The sequence below is a fragment of the Aulostomus chinensis genome, chromosome 2 (assembly GCF_037954235.1).
Source record: "Aulostomus chinensis isolate RoL2024-O1b breed Wild chromosome 2, RoL_Achi_v1.0, whole genome shotgun sequence".
Taxonomy (NCBI): domain Eukaryota; kingdom Metazoa; phylum Chordata; class Actinopteri; order Syngnathiformes; family Aulostomidae; genus Aulostomus; species Aulostomus chinensis.
Genome location: NC_141321.1, coordinates 4,555,450 through 4,570,889, shown reverse-complemented (window position 1 = coordinate 4,570,889; position 15,440 = coordinate 4,555,450). Strand labels below are relative to the sequence as shown.

The following is a 15,440-nucleotide window of genomic DNA, read 5'->3' as shown; positions in this document are numbered from 1 at the left end:
GAAACACATCACAGCCACTCACTGAAAAGACCAGAGAGACGAGTTCAGGACAACTGACTGTGGAGAAACTGCGCCCAGCGTAGTGAAGGACGTGGTGAACAGCATCACTGCAGCTGGAGCAGATTCAGGGCAGCTGCAAGTCATGCCCCAATGTTGCCTGTGTTATTGTTTTCATCTATTCCATTTTTGTGTTTTCTGAAAATCAATTATGTGTAAAAAAGAAAATACTCAATGCTGTTTGCTTGAGACTAAAATCTGATGTCTGCTGAAAACAACATCTTGAGCACAGAAAACTCAAAGCACTTGCTATTTTTAAATCTGTCACTTTCATTAACATTCATTTGACCTTTCGCCACTCAAGTGAATCCCTGGGTTAGCACCGCCCACAATGGCTATGATTGGCTAACAGAAATACAAACAAGCCTGAGTATTTGACTCCTGTGCTGTCACCAGACTGATGGACATCTGACAAGGCAGCATTGCACCGTGTCAGGCGAGACACAGGCTCTTGTGCAGAGAAGTCACAATCGTCACAATCAGTTCTCTCGCTAGGGGAGCCTCAAAACTGATGAGGGCCAAGAGGAAATACAATGACGAGACATCGCTTTCCTCACATGGCTGTAGTCTGGCTCCACAGAGAGCACTGCCCCTTTTGTGTTGATGCTCCTTCCATTAACAGCTCTGATGAATGGATAGCTGGGGCTGACGATGGCAGACCACCCCCACCCTTTTGCCACGATGACCTCCTTCTGCACCCATGAAGTTTGAAAAGATGGTGAATCCGTTCCAGTCTGCCTGATCAACCTCAAGTCACTCCTGTGTCTTCTTTACGTCCAACGAGCCCCTCCCTCTGCCAGTTCCCAGCACTACACTACAATTAATGACAATAACAACAGCACATGTCAAGCAAATGCACAAGTATACAAAGAGGACTTTCTACAGACTGCAGAAAATTAAAGGGTGACAATGATTCTAGCCTTTGTCATATTTCCCCCGTCGCAGAACGTCTCAGCTAGAGCGACACACACAATCCGGCTACAGAGGTCATTTATTCCACCCCTGACACGACGCATTTTTAGCAGAGTCTGGTTGGGTTACGGCACAAACACATTGGGATGGGTTAGAGAAACCTCCTGCTTTCTGTTTTGACAGAGGCAGGAAGCCAACACTCATCCCTCGTCACTCCTGCAGCAGCTGCCCATCGGTGACCGTACACTATCCAAATATGTCATCAAAGCAGGAGCGATCTGCACCAACCATCTCAACATCTCTCTCCACTCAGCAACCTCCAGCACCAGTCTCCTGCCCCTGCTCGTCTATCTATCCATACTTTGCTCCCTCCACCTCTGTGTACGGGTTCCTCCTCTCTTTTACTCAACGCGTGTGACCTCCACTTTTCTTGTGGTCATAATTATTGGGTTCAGTGTCACGTTTTCAACAAATTCCATTTAATTACACGGCCTGAAATGACAAAAACAGTCTTTGACTTAGGATTTGAAACAAAAGGAGCTCTCCGCGATTGCTTTGACTGATGTCTGACATTGTCTCGACACACATTCTGCCTTCAGCAAAGACCATGCTGTCATTTCAGGATCAGGATTTATTTTGATTCATATATTCATTAACTGCCATGCCCTAGTCTGACACCAGTAAAGACTGCTGACACTGAATTCAACACTGAGTCAGTAAAATAAAACTGCTGTTGCCACATGAGTCCCTCTCTGTCACAATCAATAACAGAAAAGGCAGCGATTGCACAGCGGTGACCTGTCCACCAACACGACCACGCGAAAACGTTTCTGAGTACATTTCCGTGCTCTGTTTTACAAAGTAAACACAGGAGAGTAAATGAATGAAATAAAGAACTATATGACCTGATTATGAAGGATGTCAAACTCTGAGTCCAAGCCTGCTCCACAGCTGCTGTTGATCCTCTTGGTTGAACACAAACCTACTTTCAACCTTCTGCAACAAACAACCCACAGGAAAGATGAGGAAGAAGGTAGAGAAATAGCTTACCTCCCTTACTTCCTCCCTCGTTTGCATCAGATTCCCAATTATCAGATCAGATCAGATTCACCATCCATCCATCTTTCCATCTCCCGACCCTCATTTACCGTTGCCTGACAGTCACACACATGCCTTGTCATCCTGATCAATCCATCCAGCTCTAATGTGTCTCCTTGACGGTGTGGAACCCACTCTGCAGCTAAAGCCAATATAGGATGAAAACGTCTCTGCTGTACTCACACACACGATTATTGAGCTGAGATTGGTGATTGGCCATGACTCCACGCTCCCTGCTCTCTCCAACCATCATTAGCATGATTATCAGGATTACAGTGAACAGCGCTGAATTCCACTGGTCCCCGATGCCTGTGCTATACTGTCAGCCTGAACCATAATGGAGGTTGGCCTTGATTTCCCCATGGATACATCCTTCCATTACACTGAGAGGACGAGCCCACAGCCGCCATCGCCTGCTCTCCTTGCAACTATAGTGGGGCAGGGAGAGCAGAAGCAGAACAGGGCCTGCGGCTATTTCAATAAGGAGCTCTGATTAGGAGGTGATTAATGCAATCCTAGTGAGCAAGCAACCATCGGGGGCTGTTAGCTGTGCGGCAGATTCCTGCTCTTCTCTTCCTAGCTGTCTCTGAACTGAAGGATTCACTGAGTCATTATCACTTCTCCGGACTAAAATCTCTCTGTCTACAGCAGACGTGTTGATGAAGGGAAGAGGTGCTAACGTCTAATGAGCTAGCACATTCAGGAGCTCGCAGGCATTGTGGCCTCCAAGAGCGTGGGGCAGGGTTTCATTTCCCTTACATGTACTCACTCTTTCTCTGAATCCCACTGTCACTCACACATATTAATTATCAAGCAAAAGGGGGCGGGGAGTCAAAACAAATCACAACTTATGTAACATTCAGAAAAGCAATCAGTAGAACGTTGATGCTTAAATGCTCTTGACATGTCAGGGGTCAGCGGGACTGGAAGCACTCCGTGAAGATAAATGCGTTACACTAATACGCCCAGCTCTTACAGGACGGCACTTCAAGTACTGGCTGTCCCTCAGTTCGACCAGAATAATGAAGTTGTGATGGTTCTAGGTGAGGATCTAGGCTGGACCTCACCAGGACTCAATCTGTTACCTCTGCCAGGGAAGTTGTGATTTTGGGGGCGTTTGTTTGCTTGGAAGAGTGCAATATGAGCCGAGGAAGAACCCAATGCATTGTGGAGAAGATTAGTCGTAGCGCCATCTGGTGGTTATAGGAAATTCTGTATTTATTTAGCGCATTTATTTAATATTCAGACGATTGAGCGCACTTGAATGTAAGCTGCACCAACTAAATTTAAAAAGAAAAAAAAGTACATATCTAGGCCGCCCCTGTCATCAGCCGCAGGCGTCCACGCTGCAACATGAGATATCAACTCAGAAAGATGGTACACAACAGATGTTTTTAATGTTTGATTGAATAATTGCTTTTTTCTGAACAGTGCCTGTAACATGGCAGTAACACAGCAGTCACACAACGGTAAAACGGCAGTAACACAGCTGGTTAAAAAAAGTAACCAGCCTAGCAGCTGTAGGCCGTTAGCCTCCCAGGAAAGACACCGATCACGAACTTCAACTTCCTCCTGCGCACTAAAACCACTGACGTCATCTTCTTCAGTGTCAACTGAACAGCCCCACAACACGACCGTTCAAAACACAATCCAACCAGCACCTTCCCCTGCGTATTACCTCTTCCACCTGAGTGTCTCGCTCTTGCACTTCCTGCTAGAGCGCCTCCTGGAGGCCAGTTACCCATAAAAGCTATGCTTAGCCTAATGTAATGATTAGCTGCATCACTGCTCAGGCCGCAGGGTTCAAAGCGTGTGAAAAAGTAGCGGCTCATAGTCCGGAAATTACAGTACAACTTTGGTGATGGGTTACTGTGACGACTGGGAGTTGTAGTGGTGCTACTGGCGATGCCATGGTGAGGCAGCCAACGCCGCCACAAAAGACCAAAATCTTCACTGGACTCAGATGGGCAGAACTTTTCCAAACTTTGGTCCTGGTCTGAAGACAACGACAAGCTGAAGTTATGACAATGCCACAGCAGCAAAGCAGGAGAGATCATCGCAGCTCTGCAAGCTGGAGCGAAGACATGTGATCCAAAACTCTGGACATAACTTTTCACCGCAGCCTGATTTATCCACAGAATATAACCTGTCACCTCAAACATGCACGCAGCACCTTGACAGCCCCACAAACCGTCAGGACAAAGATTGGAACAGCCATGATTCATGGAGCCCTCCGCCGGGCTGCTAGTGGAGAGCTCTCTTCTGTCATATGAGAAAAATAAATCAATAAACGCTCATTTTTCACTACACTGCAGGCAACAACAAAAAAACGGCTACAAAAATATACATTTTCCCTGGACAGCAACACGACTTGAACAGTGCTGGAACCTACAAATGTGAGCGTTCACACATAACAACTGAAACACACAGATGTTCGAAACAGCTGCCAGAAACAAGCACACACTGAGTACCAGGAGACAGGTAAACTAGGGTTAGAGTTGCATCAGCAGGCACCATCCCTGCACCAGTTCACACTGATCCACACTGAAAAGAGGGAGAAGGGGAAAACTCTGCATTTTGAAGGGAGGATGGGCGGAGAACTCGGACTGCAGAGCTGCACGTAACGTGGTTCAACTGGATCATGAAACAGCAGCTGCTCTCCCGCACACAGCAGATCATGGCGAGCTGTTTCAGCCCACTTTCATTCACTTTACTCATAGAAATGATTTCTCCTGATAGCACAAGTGAAGTCAAAATGGTACAAAAGCCTCTTCAAACAGGCGTGTGAACGCATCTCTGACCTGTCCAGCAAAGACTGGAACTGAGACTCAGTTCAGTTCAAATACAGCAAAACTAAGATGAAGTAAATCAATACTTATGGTATGAATGAAGAGTTGTAGATGCTGGAGATGTTCAAAATAAATAAATTGTGCGCACACACACTCACACACACACACACACACACACGCACACACACACACTCACACACACACACATGCACACACACACGCACACACACACACACACACACACACACGCACACACACACGCACACACGCACACACACACGCACACACACACGCACACACGCGCACATATATAGCAGAAGTGCAGCAAAGCAGACTCAATGGCTTCAATGATGGCACAGTAAAATTACCACCAGTGCCTTGGAGGTTAGAGACGGTTACATTCAATATTGACTCCACTTTTCCACCAATCGCTCACACGGCTCCTATTGTTTGGGAATTGAATCAAAGATTATTTCATTGAAATTTCTCTTTTGAAGTGTAAAATCAAGGTCATGTATTTAGTTCCCTAAGGAATATCTAGGAGGAAATGAAAGTAACAAAAAAGAGTTTGTACTACGCAACCACAAAGCCAAACTTCTGAGCTGACGTGTAACATTGTTGTTTGACACTGAAGTATCCGTGGTGACGTAGAACAGAACTGAAATAAGGTCAAGGAATCTCGATGTGCTCCTCAAACCTGCAGTTTTCATTGTATTATTAGAAGGATCGATAGAGTGAATGATTTCAGATTTGGGTTTAGAGTTTTAAGAGTTGATTTAGTGGAGTTGGTTTTAATTCATCGTTCAACTCTGGGAAAGCCGACAGAGCTTCCACAGCACCTGAATGAGCTCTGATCTGACAAGAAGTGCCTGGAGGGCACAGAGTGGAAGTCCAGCAACAAGAGCCATGGCTGCATGAAGTACTTTCGTGTTAAAGGTGCTAAATGTAAGATTTGGCAAGACTGCTGCACATGAAACAGGAGCAGCTCTGTTGTTCTTTCATGGCAAAAAGCAATATATGATACAAGTCTCCAAAAAAGGCAGTAAGTCAACCAAAATGTTGCCCTCTTTCCACTATAAGTTCCTCTCATCACTTTTCCACAGCATCATCATCGCGCTCATTCGCCCCTGGAACCCGCAGCCTCCCGCACAGCGCCGCGCGTTCACTCCCGCACTGGGAAGCGGAGTCGCATCTAACGCAGTTCTCCATTCAATAAACAGCACTCTTCATTGTTCCATGAGAAACTTCTTGATATTAATAGCAGCGGAAACGGCTGGGGATCTGCTGCCTGCAGGGTCCCGGTCTCTGGCCCCCGTCCGCGCCGTCCGCGGGCAGCTGCGCTTTCATTGAGGAAACAGCGGATGAATCAAGGCGCTCTCACGCGGGCAGGTGCAGGGGCTGTTCGGGGGACGGCACGTAGTCATGCCAGTGGGTGGTTTCTCCACCTTGGAGTTCCATCCTGCGTCGCTGCCGGTGACCTGAAAACTCGACAGCCCGCTGCCTCCTTTCCTTTGGTCCCAAAAAGACCAACGCCTAAAAACGCCCGGACTCACCTCCGTTCTCACCGAGACCTAAAGGAACGGGAGGGACGCGCTCGCGCAGGCAGCCGCGGGTACTTTTGCTTTCAAGCGACTCGAGAAGAAACCAACTTTCACCTTCCGAAACAGTCTATTCAGAAAAGTACAAGAGAGAGAGAGAGAGAGAGAGAGCGAGAGAGAGCGGGAGCGGGCGTCCTACCTTCCTTTTTTAAGGCATTGATGATGGACTTCATGTTCACTCCTCTGCTACTCCGCTTCCTGCATATCACGGGACCTCGAGACTCGAAGTTCCCCTCAGCACCTCAGACAGCGACCAGGCAGAGAGCAGCGGCCGCGCGCAGCGCACATGATCCGGCTCACACCTTCCACTACCACAGCACGACCCCCTCCACACACACACACACACACACACTCACACACACACACACACACAATCACACACACTCACACACACACACGCGAGCGAACGAGCGCGCGCGCGCACGCACACACACACACACACACACACACACACACACACACACACACACACACACACACACACTTCAATTACCAAAGCCCGCCCCTCACACACCCCCTCTGCTTTTCGCTCACTCTCATGAGGGAGAGCCTGCAAAGAGGAGCGCAAATCCGAGAAGCAGGAGCAGAAGTCCAAGTAGGACAGTTGGTGGCTGCAGCAGGTAACACAGCCCCGGCACTCCAGCGCGTCTGCTCACACACTGACCGTGCAAACCCACTAACAGTGACGTCAAAGCGCGAAAACAGCTCACATCTGGATGACCTCTGCATGACCAGAAGCAGCCTGCACTGTCCTCTGGATGAGGTCATCTGCGACAGCTTCAAGTGTCCAAACAGATCCCATGGTGGTCATAAATCAACAGTTTGGAGAATTACTCAAAGTAGATAAGTAGATTTTGGATGAGATATGTGTGTGTGTGTGTGTGTGTGTGTGTGTGTGTGTGTGTGTGTGTGTGTGTCTTCTAAGCAACAGAATTTCCACTCCAGTCAGTGCCTTATAAACTCCTCCAATGTGGATGAGAATGTGTGGATTGAAACTGAACTCTCAGGACACGGTGGCGCCACAAGGGAGTGACGTGACAGGACAACGTGACACCCGAATAGAACAGAATGAAACAAGTGTTATTCCTAGAATCAGGAGGACTCGCACATTCAATGATCTGAGAGAATCTGGCCCAGGACACCAGAGGATTATATCACACACAAGTGGGGGTTTCTAGTCTGGAAGTTCACTTCCCAGAGGGGACCCGTTCGGCCTCGTGACCTTCACCACAGAGGTCGTCTTTCCATCGCCCTCACTGCGGTTCTGTCAGCAGGAGAACGTCCTGTTTGACAGTGCCACATAGACATTCATTGATAGTTTCATTGTTTGAATTCAAGGAATGCAGTTTGGCCCTTGAAGGAAAGAAATCCCGGTGTAACTCCACTATTCTCCTCAGGACTTCTGGGAGTGTCCTGAAAGGTTTCAGCTCCAATTGTACAAAATATGAAATCTTGATCAAATTAAAAAATTTGTGAAAAATAACCGGACGTATGTTATAATATGGCTGCACGGTGGTGCAGTGGTCAGCACTGTGGCCTCACAGGAAGAAGGTTCCGGGTTCGAGTCCTGGCTCGGGCACGGGGTCTTTCTGTGTGAGTCTCCATGTTCTCCCTGTTCCTGCTGGGTTCTCTCTGGTACTCCAGCTTCCTCCCACAGTCCAAAGACATCAATTTGGGGACGAGGCTGATTGATTCTCTAAATTGACCGTAGGTATGAATGTGAGTGTGAATGGTTGTTCGTCTCTGTATGTTGGCCCTGCGATGGACTGGTGACCTGTCCAGGGTGAACCCTGCCTCTCGCCTGTCGATGCTGGGATAGGCTCCAGCCCCCACGACCCTTACTAGTAAGGAATAAGCGGAAGATGACGATGGATGGATGGATGTTATAATATGAATTGCAGATTTGTACGTAACAGAGAGGTTTACTGGTCCTGCAAAGATAAATACAACGGGTTCCAGTGTGTTGGAGGGTCCAGCCCAGAAGCATCCGAACAGGAAATCAGATGAAACAAACCTGCAGGTTAAGTTTGAGTTCCCCTCCATGTTCCCCTCTCCTCCTGTTGAGGGTGGTGGGGGTGGAGCCTATCCCAGCAGCCTTCCCCCTGGACAGGTCACCAGTCCATGTCAGGGCCAACACATAGAGACAGACAACCATTGGCTCTCCCAGCCACGCCTACGGTCAATTTAGAGTCTGGATTAACCTGGTCCCTCTTGATGTCTTTGGACTGTGGAGGAAGCTGGAGTACCAGAGAGAACCCAGCAGGAACAGGGAGAACATGGAGACTCACCCAGAAAGACCCCGTGCTGCAGCCGGGGCTCCACCCACAACCTTCTTGCTGGGGGGCCACAGTGAGGACCACTGCTCCACCGGGCCGGCTGATATCTGAGATCTTATTAACTACATTTTCTCATGAATGTATTGATATCAGAGAGTTGTGGGACATCCTGTGGCACTGCTCAAAAATCTGAGGAACAAATCATTTGGAGATATCTTTTAAGACATGAACAATCAATAACTTATCAAAAATACCAAAAAGACAAAACCCAAAACACTAATTTGCCTTCGCGTGGTGCACCATTAGCAGCGAGATGGCAAAGATGTCTCCTCAGACGATGGACGCACATCACCATGTATGAATGTCATTACCATCAGGAGCCGCGGGTGTTTCGCGTCTCCTCATTTGCTTCTATCAGATTAATAAAACATGAAATGGAGAAAATAACAACTGATTCTGCAGAACCCAAAAAGCCCACGAGACTTCCACTGTAAAAACATCCGTCTTCAAAACAAACACACCATAAAAAGACTGCGCACAAACAAACATCAGGTGTGTGTGTGTGTGTGTGTGTGTGTGCGCGTGTGTAGAGTAGTAGAAAGTTGAGCATGAAAGAAAATGGAAAAAAGGAAAGCTTGTAGAACATGTGAAGCGCTCCAGTTGTGTTTTGAGGAGAGTCAAACTGCTGAGGCGCCCTGACCTGAACTGGTTTGGACTGGGGAGCGTCAGCCACCAGTACCTGGGCGTGTTGTCTCTGACGTGCTTCACTTATCACTCGCTATGCATGTGTTCTTAAAGTATCTACAAAGTTCTTTTCAGCGAGCAGGCTTCTTCAAATGACTGATGCTGAAGTTCATTTTCATCTCTGTGAGGGTCTGAAGCTGAGCCCACTCAACCATCGCTCATGGAGGTTTTTCTTCATTGGCTTCCTACTACATCCAGGATTTGACATCAGAAGGATGAGGAAACAAGGATGGAGGCAACGATGGACGGGCGAGCAGCATATCAGAGAAACAAACCCTTGGTGTTGCTAAGCAACTCCAAGGCGGACGGCTCCATACATCATTAAAGCTACACTCACATACCAGCATTCACACCTGCTCGTTGCATGATGTAACGAACAATCACATGACTCTCTCTCTCTCCCTCTCTCTCTACGTGTGAGACTCCCCTTCAATTGATTTCACACTCAGCTGTTTGAAACCATCTGATTAAACAACTGTCCTGGGTAATGAAGCCTTGTTAAAACTGTGTCTCTATTTTTCTCGTTCCACGAGCACGGTGACACACTGATACAGATTCATCCGAGAATTGACCCCACCAAAGAGCAGCATACCAGATGGCTACACACAAAGCATATGTTGTCATAAACTATGCAATAATGCAGCGATGGGAGCGGATCTTTCATGTCTGTTTCCACATACAGACTTTGCATCCACATTAGTTGAGCTTGGGGCGATACTGCACTCAGTGCTTGTCAGTGGTCTCAAAATGAACCCCACCTGTTAGGACATGGAGTCTTTTCTCCATGGAGCACGCATGGGCATGCTTTATTTTGAAATGCAGTGAACTCTGACGGATTTGTAAGTACCAAATTAAAACAAACTTCTTCGCCAAAAATAAAAACCACCCCAATATTCCATCCTGATATTGTTGCTAAAGTTAAACCTGAATTCAAACCACGCTGCCAAAGCAGGAGGGCTGGACTGATGATGCCCTGATCAGAGTTCAGTGCTTGATTCAGTTTGATATTGATGAGCTATACTTTGAAAGATATCAACATTGAGTGATGCAACAGACAGAAATACTCAGAGAAAAAGTGCATCTCCATTACATAGGTCTTCACTACGTACAGAAAGTACCATTCAGACGACTGTAGGCTGAACTCAAACGCAGTCATCACTCAAGTACATAAACTTGTCTAAAAAAGTCACTGGTAAAAGTATAAGTACTGATTGACTGCTTCACTTTCCATGTCATCACTCGTGGATGCTCCTCCTCCTGCTCTCCTGACTCACCACTAACAACAGTCTTCACCAGACATGCTTCTGTTAGGGATCCTCCCAGTGCTGTCCATGTCCCCCCAGCACAGGTGCTGCTCATGGGCGGTCAGCCAAGCCTGCAGCCAATAACCAGCCCGGCTATAAGAGGAAGCCTGGACCTGCACGCCGTGCTTGAATGTACCGGACCCAGGTGGCAGCGACACTGCCAGGCGCTCTGAGGGTTTCTCTGCCCTTTGTCAACACTCTCGTTTCTGCTCTGTGGATTTTTACTCATGTTATTTTTCCCTTCCCCAAGACTTCCTCGGCAACTCCAACGCCTCTCCAGAACTGCTCCACTGCCTCCCGAGTCCTCCTCTGTGATTCCTCCGCCTCCCAAGACTTCCTCCGTGGCTACACGACCACCCCCCTATAAGCCTGTTTGTCTCCTGGACCCCAACAGTCTCCCTCCCGCTCCACCTTCAGCTCCCCTGGGACCTCTGACCCCCAGTGTTAGGCACTCCCCACCCTGGTTAGTGCACGCACACTTGACATTTCACACATACACACACGTGGTCCAGCACATACACACACATGGTCTAGCACATACACACATTCTCTCACTCTCTCTCACATAAAGCTTAAGCACCCCCCCCCCCCCCATTCTAGCCTCCCTAGTACAGAGTAGTTTTTTTTTCTATTTCATTTAATAAATGGCCTTCAGGCGTTATCCTTCATCACTGGTGTCCTGTCTGTTTGTGGTTGACTACTCGGGTCCAAACCCAGTTCGGGGCAGTGTAACGGTTTCTCACTCTTGAGTGTCCCTGACTTGCCTCTGATCCTCTTCATAACAAGTGACAACCTCTTCTTCACCTCCCTTCACACATCTTGGCAAGAGGCAACCACAGTTTACGCGCATTAGCGCTTCTGCTGCTGGAGAGCAGTTATCCATCCATTTTCTTCCGCTTGTTCCTATTAAGGGTCGCGGGGGGCCTGGAGCCTATCCCAGCAGCCTTCCCCCTGGACAGGTCACCAGTCCATGGCAGGGCCAACACATAGAGACAGACAACCATTGGCTCTCCCAGCCATGCCTACGGTCAATTTAGAGTCTAGATTAACCTGGTCCCTCTTGATGTGTTTGGACTGTGGAGGAAGCTAGAGTACCAGAGAGAACCCAGTAGGAACAGGGAGAACATGGAGACTCACACAGAAAGACCCCGTGCTGCAGCCGGGGCTCCACCCACAACCTTCTTGGTGGGGGCCACAGTGAGGACCACTGCTCCACAGTGCTGCCTGGAGAGCAGTAATCTGCTCCCTAATCTGTTTCTACTATTACACCAAGAACATAACATACAAAGCTATAATGCTTAAAGCAGAGGAGACGTGATAGACAAACAGTCATCAGCTCAAAGAATACATGAACAATGACACTTGATAGTGAGGGTGTTGCTATTAACTGAGTCAAGCTCTGCAGGGGGTCCCTGTGTGAGGGGTCTACAGCTCCAGGCAGCTGTGCCTATTCTTGGAAGTGGTTTTGCTGTCAGGGATTGTACAACGACACCTCTGGCCTGTATGGTCATTCAGTCTCATGCTTTAAGACGAAATGACCTTGTATGTTTCAAAGCTTTATAGACAACTTGTTGCATACTTCAGTCATGGAAAACAACGATAAAACAAACATCAGCATCGGTCTGCATTCATTTCCTTGTCAGCAGGAAGTTGTCCCTCTTCCTGATACACTGCTGGTCCAATCAGCCAAATATAAATCACCAAGTTAGCAGACACTTGTTTTCTAGATAAACATGCATCAAAGTACTTCATCCTTCGAGGGGGTTTGTGTTCACTTCGTATCAGTTTTTGACCGTCAACAATACCTGAAAAGCCCTGCAGCGCTGATCCTTTATGAGGGCAGATCAGGCTCCGACTTCAGAGGTCAAGCTGATGTCCTCCAGCTGCTGGTTTTGTCTGGCCAACAAAAACTAAGATGGGATTGAGTTTACATGAAGATGTATCTTAGACAACATTTTTAGAGATTGGAATTTGAGATGATACAATGTTGTATTTGTTTATGATATATTATTATCATTATATTGTCATCTATTATTTATTCAGTTGGTTCTTAAATGGGAGCAGATTTATTTCCTGTAACCTGACTAATCAGTCAACGCTGATATTCACCCGGCTCTGACAACACTGGTAGGTCAGTATTTGATGGCGACTCATGGCACGTTCACACACTGCTAGTCTGGGACATGATCATGTGGCTCTGCACAATAACACATTGAACAGGGTGTCATTTGTTCCTTACTTACTGATCCATATACATGTAGCCACGCCTCCTCCGACCATCAGCAATTAAATACTGAAACTCAGCTGGCGATTGACGATAGTGATCAATCTAACTTCTGTTTAATTCCACGTCCCAGGCTGTCAAGTAGTTGGCTCAGATGATGTGGCAAAGTCAGGGTTTCAAGGTCGGAGAAGTTCTCCTGCCATGAACTCCTTGAGTGAGCTCTCTGAACCAGGAATATCTGGAGTGATCAGCGAGGCACCAGCGCTTTAATAAATCACCGTGTCATGGTTTCTGCACTTGGCTGATCAGTGGGGGCAAATGTACAGTGTGTGTTTGGCTGCACTCATTCCACATTAAGAGTGTTGCTATCTGCCCTAGAAATCTGCTCCATGCTGACAGCCATACAGCCTTGGATGGGCCTCAGCGACACCGTCCCTGCCAACAGAAAAGCCAGCTGGAGAGTTCAGGAGGTGAAGGGGAAAGTTAGCCAAGCCCCCAAATATTTCAATTGTAAATCATAAATGTTCCAGATGAACTGATCCTCCTCAAGCTCTCACTAGTTGGTCTCTTACAGGCAAAGGTGACAGTTTCTACAGGAAAGTCCACCCCGCTGGCATGCAGTGGCACCTGGAGCCCTCTGTAGCTACACCACAACGCTGCAGTTTTTCTAGTTCCCTTCCAACCCAGAGCTGTTCAGAGCTTCATGATTGACATGCCTTTGCTTCATAGAAATTCATATCCTTGAAAGAGCCAAAGGACTCCACAGACTAGTCATTAAATTTTCAATATATCATTGAGAAATGCTCTCATTGAATCAGCGCCCAGAGGCCTGCTGGCTGAGTGTCCGGTTCCTCGTCATCACTCAGGTAAGCTCTCACGTTGACAGATCATTATATATTATATATTCATTCAATGTTCTCACATTTTACACCATGCTGAAACTGGTTTCCTTAAGTTTATGAACTTTTTTTTATTTCTGTCAGGTCCATTCAAGAAACACAAGAGATGATAATGAGCTCGATTTTGTTAATTATCGTACAAATTGGCTCTGTTCAGAGGAGTCCCCTGATATTTTTATGAGCGCCATGAAACAGGAGACCAGTAGCGTGAGGGAAGGTTCTCCCAGTATAAACTGGAAGAGCAATTATACCCCCGAGAACAGAGCAAGCAACATGACATGGAATGAACTGTGCCATGTATACACGACAAGGTGGAGCTGGGGAGGTGGAGGGTAGCAAGTTGTGAGTTGGAGAAGCAGGAGCACCTGTAGGAGCAGCCCAGCAGCAGACCGAGCAGCATAAACCAGAAGCGAGCAGTGCGCTAGTTGAGGCCGGGTGACATTTAAAGTTTGAGAGGAGCCAATCAGAAGCGAGGGATTTGATCAGCTGATGCGGAGCAGCTGCAGATCGGCTGATTAATCAGTTTGATTGACGGACGGGAAAGCCATTAGCGCTTGACGACCACGGCCTGACAGAACTCACGCTGACGCTCGATTTTTGAAGCTCAAAAAAGCAACCCCTAAATCAACACTGAATAAAATGCATCCCTTGTATTACAGAAAATATTCATAAGATAAGGAGTATCATCAGTTCAAGGTTTCATGGAATTTTGACCTCACATGCATTAACATTCTATTTTTTTCTATTTTAAACAACTTCATCTGTCTATAAATATCTACACATATCTCTATTTATCTATAGTGGTCATGGAGCAGTGGTCCTCCCTGTGGCCCCCATCAAGAAGGTTGTGGGTGGAGCCCCGGCTGCAGCACAGGGTCTTTCTGTGTGAGTCTCCATGTTCTCCCTGTTCCTGCTGGGTTCTCTCTGGTACTCCAGCTTCCTCCACAGTCCAAAGACATCAAGAGGGACCAGGTTAATCCAGACTCTAAATTGACCGTAGGCGTGGCTGGGAGAGCCAATGGTTGTCTGTCTCTATGTGTTGGCCCTGCCATGGACTGGTGACCTGTCCAGGGGGAAGGCTGCTGGGATAGGCTCCACCCCCACCACCCTCAACAGGAGAAGAGGGGGAACATGGATGGATGGATGGATGGATGGATGGGCGGATAAATGGATGGATATATGAAAATAGAGGGATGAAAATGTATGTACGGATGGTTAGATCCATCCATATATCTCTCATTTTTGATATGGGAGTCATTGTTGACCTCTAATCACTGTCACCCAACGTTGCTGTTAACAAATAAAAATAGACCCTGATGCAGCAACTGTCCCCTCATCAGCCCTGCATGACTTCTCACCAGCTGACGGCTGCAGCAGATGTCTGTTTTCCTGCCTTTCTGTGTGTCAGCCAACTCTGGAGGTTTTTGTAAAGTCATTTTGAAGGTCTCCTGCAGGACACGTGTTCTGCTCCAGTTTAGCTCGTCCAGCAATAATGCAGAGGCAAACCCTGAGCTTCCTCCACACTGGAAAATCTGCAGC

At 47.5% G+C, this 15,440-nt stretch overlaps 1 protein-coding gene across 2 annotated transcripts in view; it reads right to left on the bottom strand.

The window, feature by feature from the left end:
* LOC147268842 (SH3 and multiple ankyrin repeat domains protein 2-like) overlaps positions 1–15,440 on the bottom strand; it is a 256,844-nt gene that overhangs the window by 112,772 nt on the left and 128,632 nt on the right. The window contains exon 1 of one of the 2 annotated variants that reach the window (XM_086223339.1): positions 6,594–6,826. The exons of the other annotated variant lie outside the window; for it this stretch is intronic. Coding sequence (XP_086079465.1) covers positions 6,594–6,627 — 34 coding nt within the window. The 5' untranslated portion in view covers positions 6,628–6,826. Of the gene's footprint in view, positions 1–6,593; positions 6,827–15,440 lie in introns of those variants that run through there. 2 annotated transcript variants of the gene reach the window in all.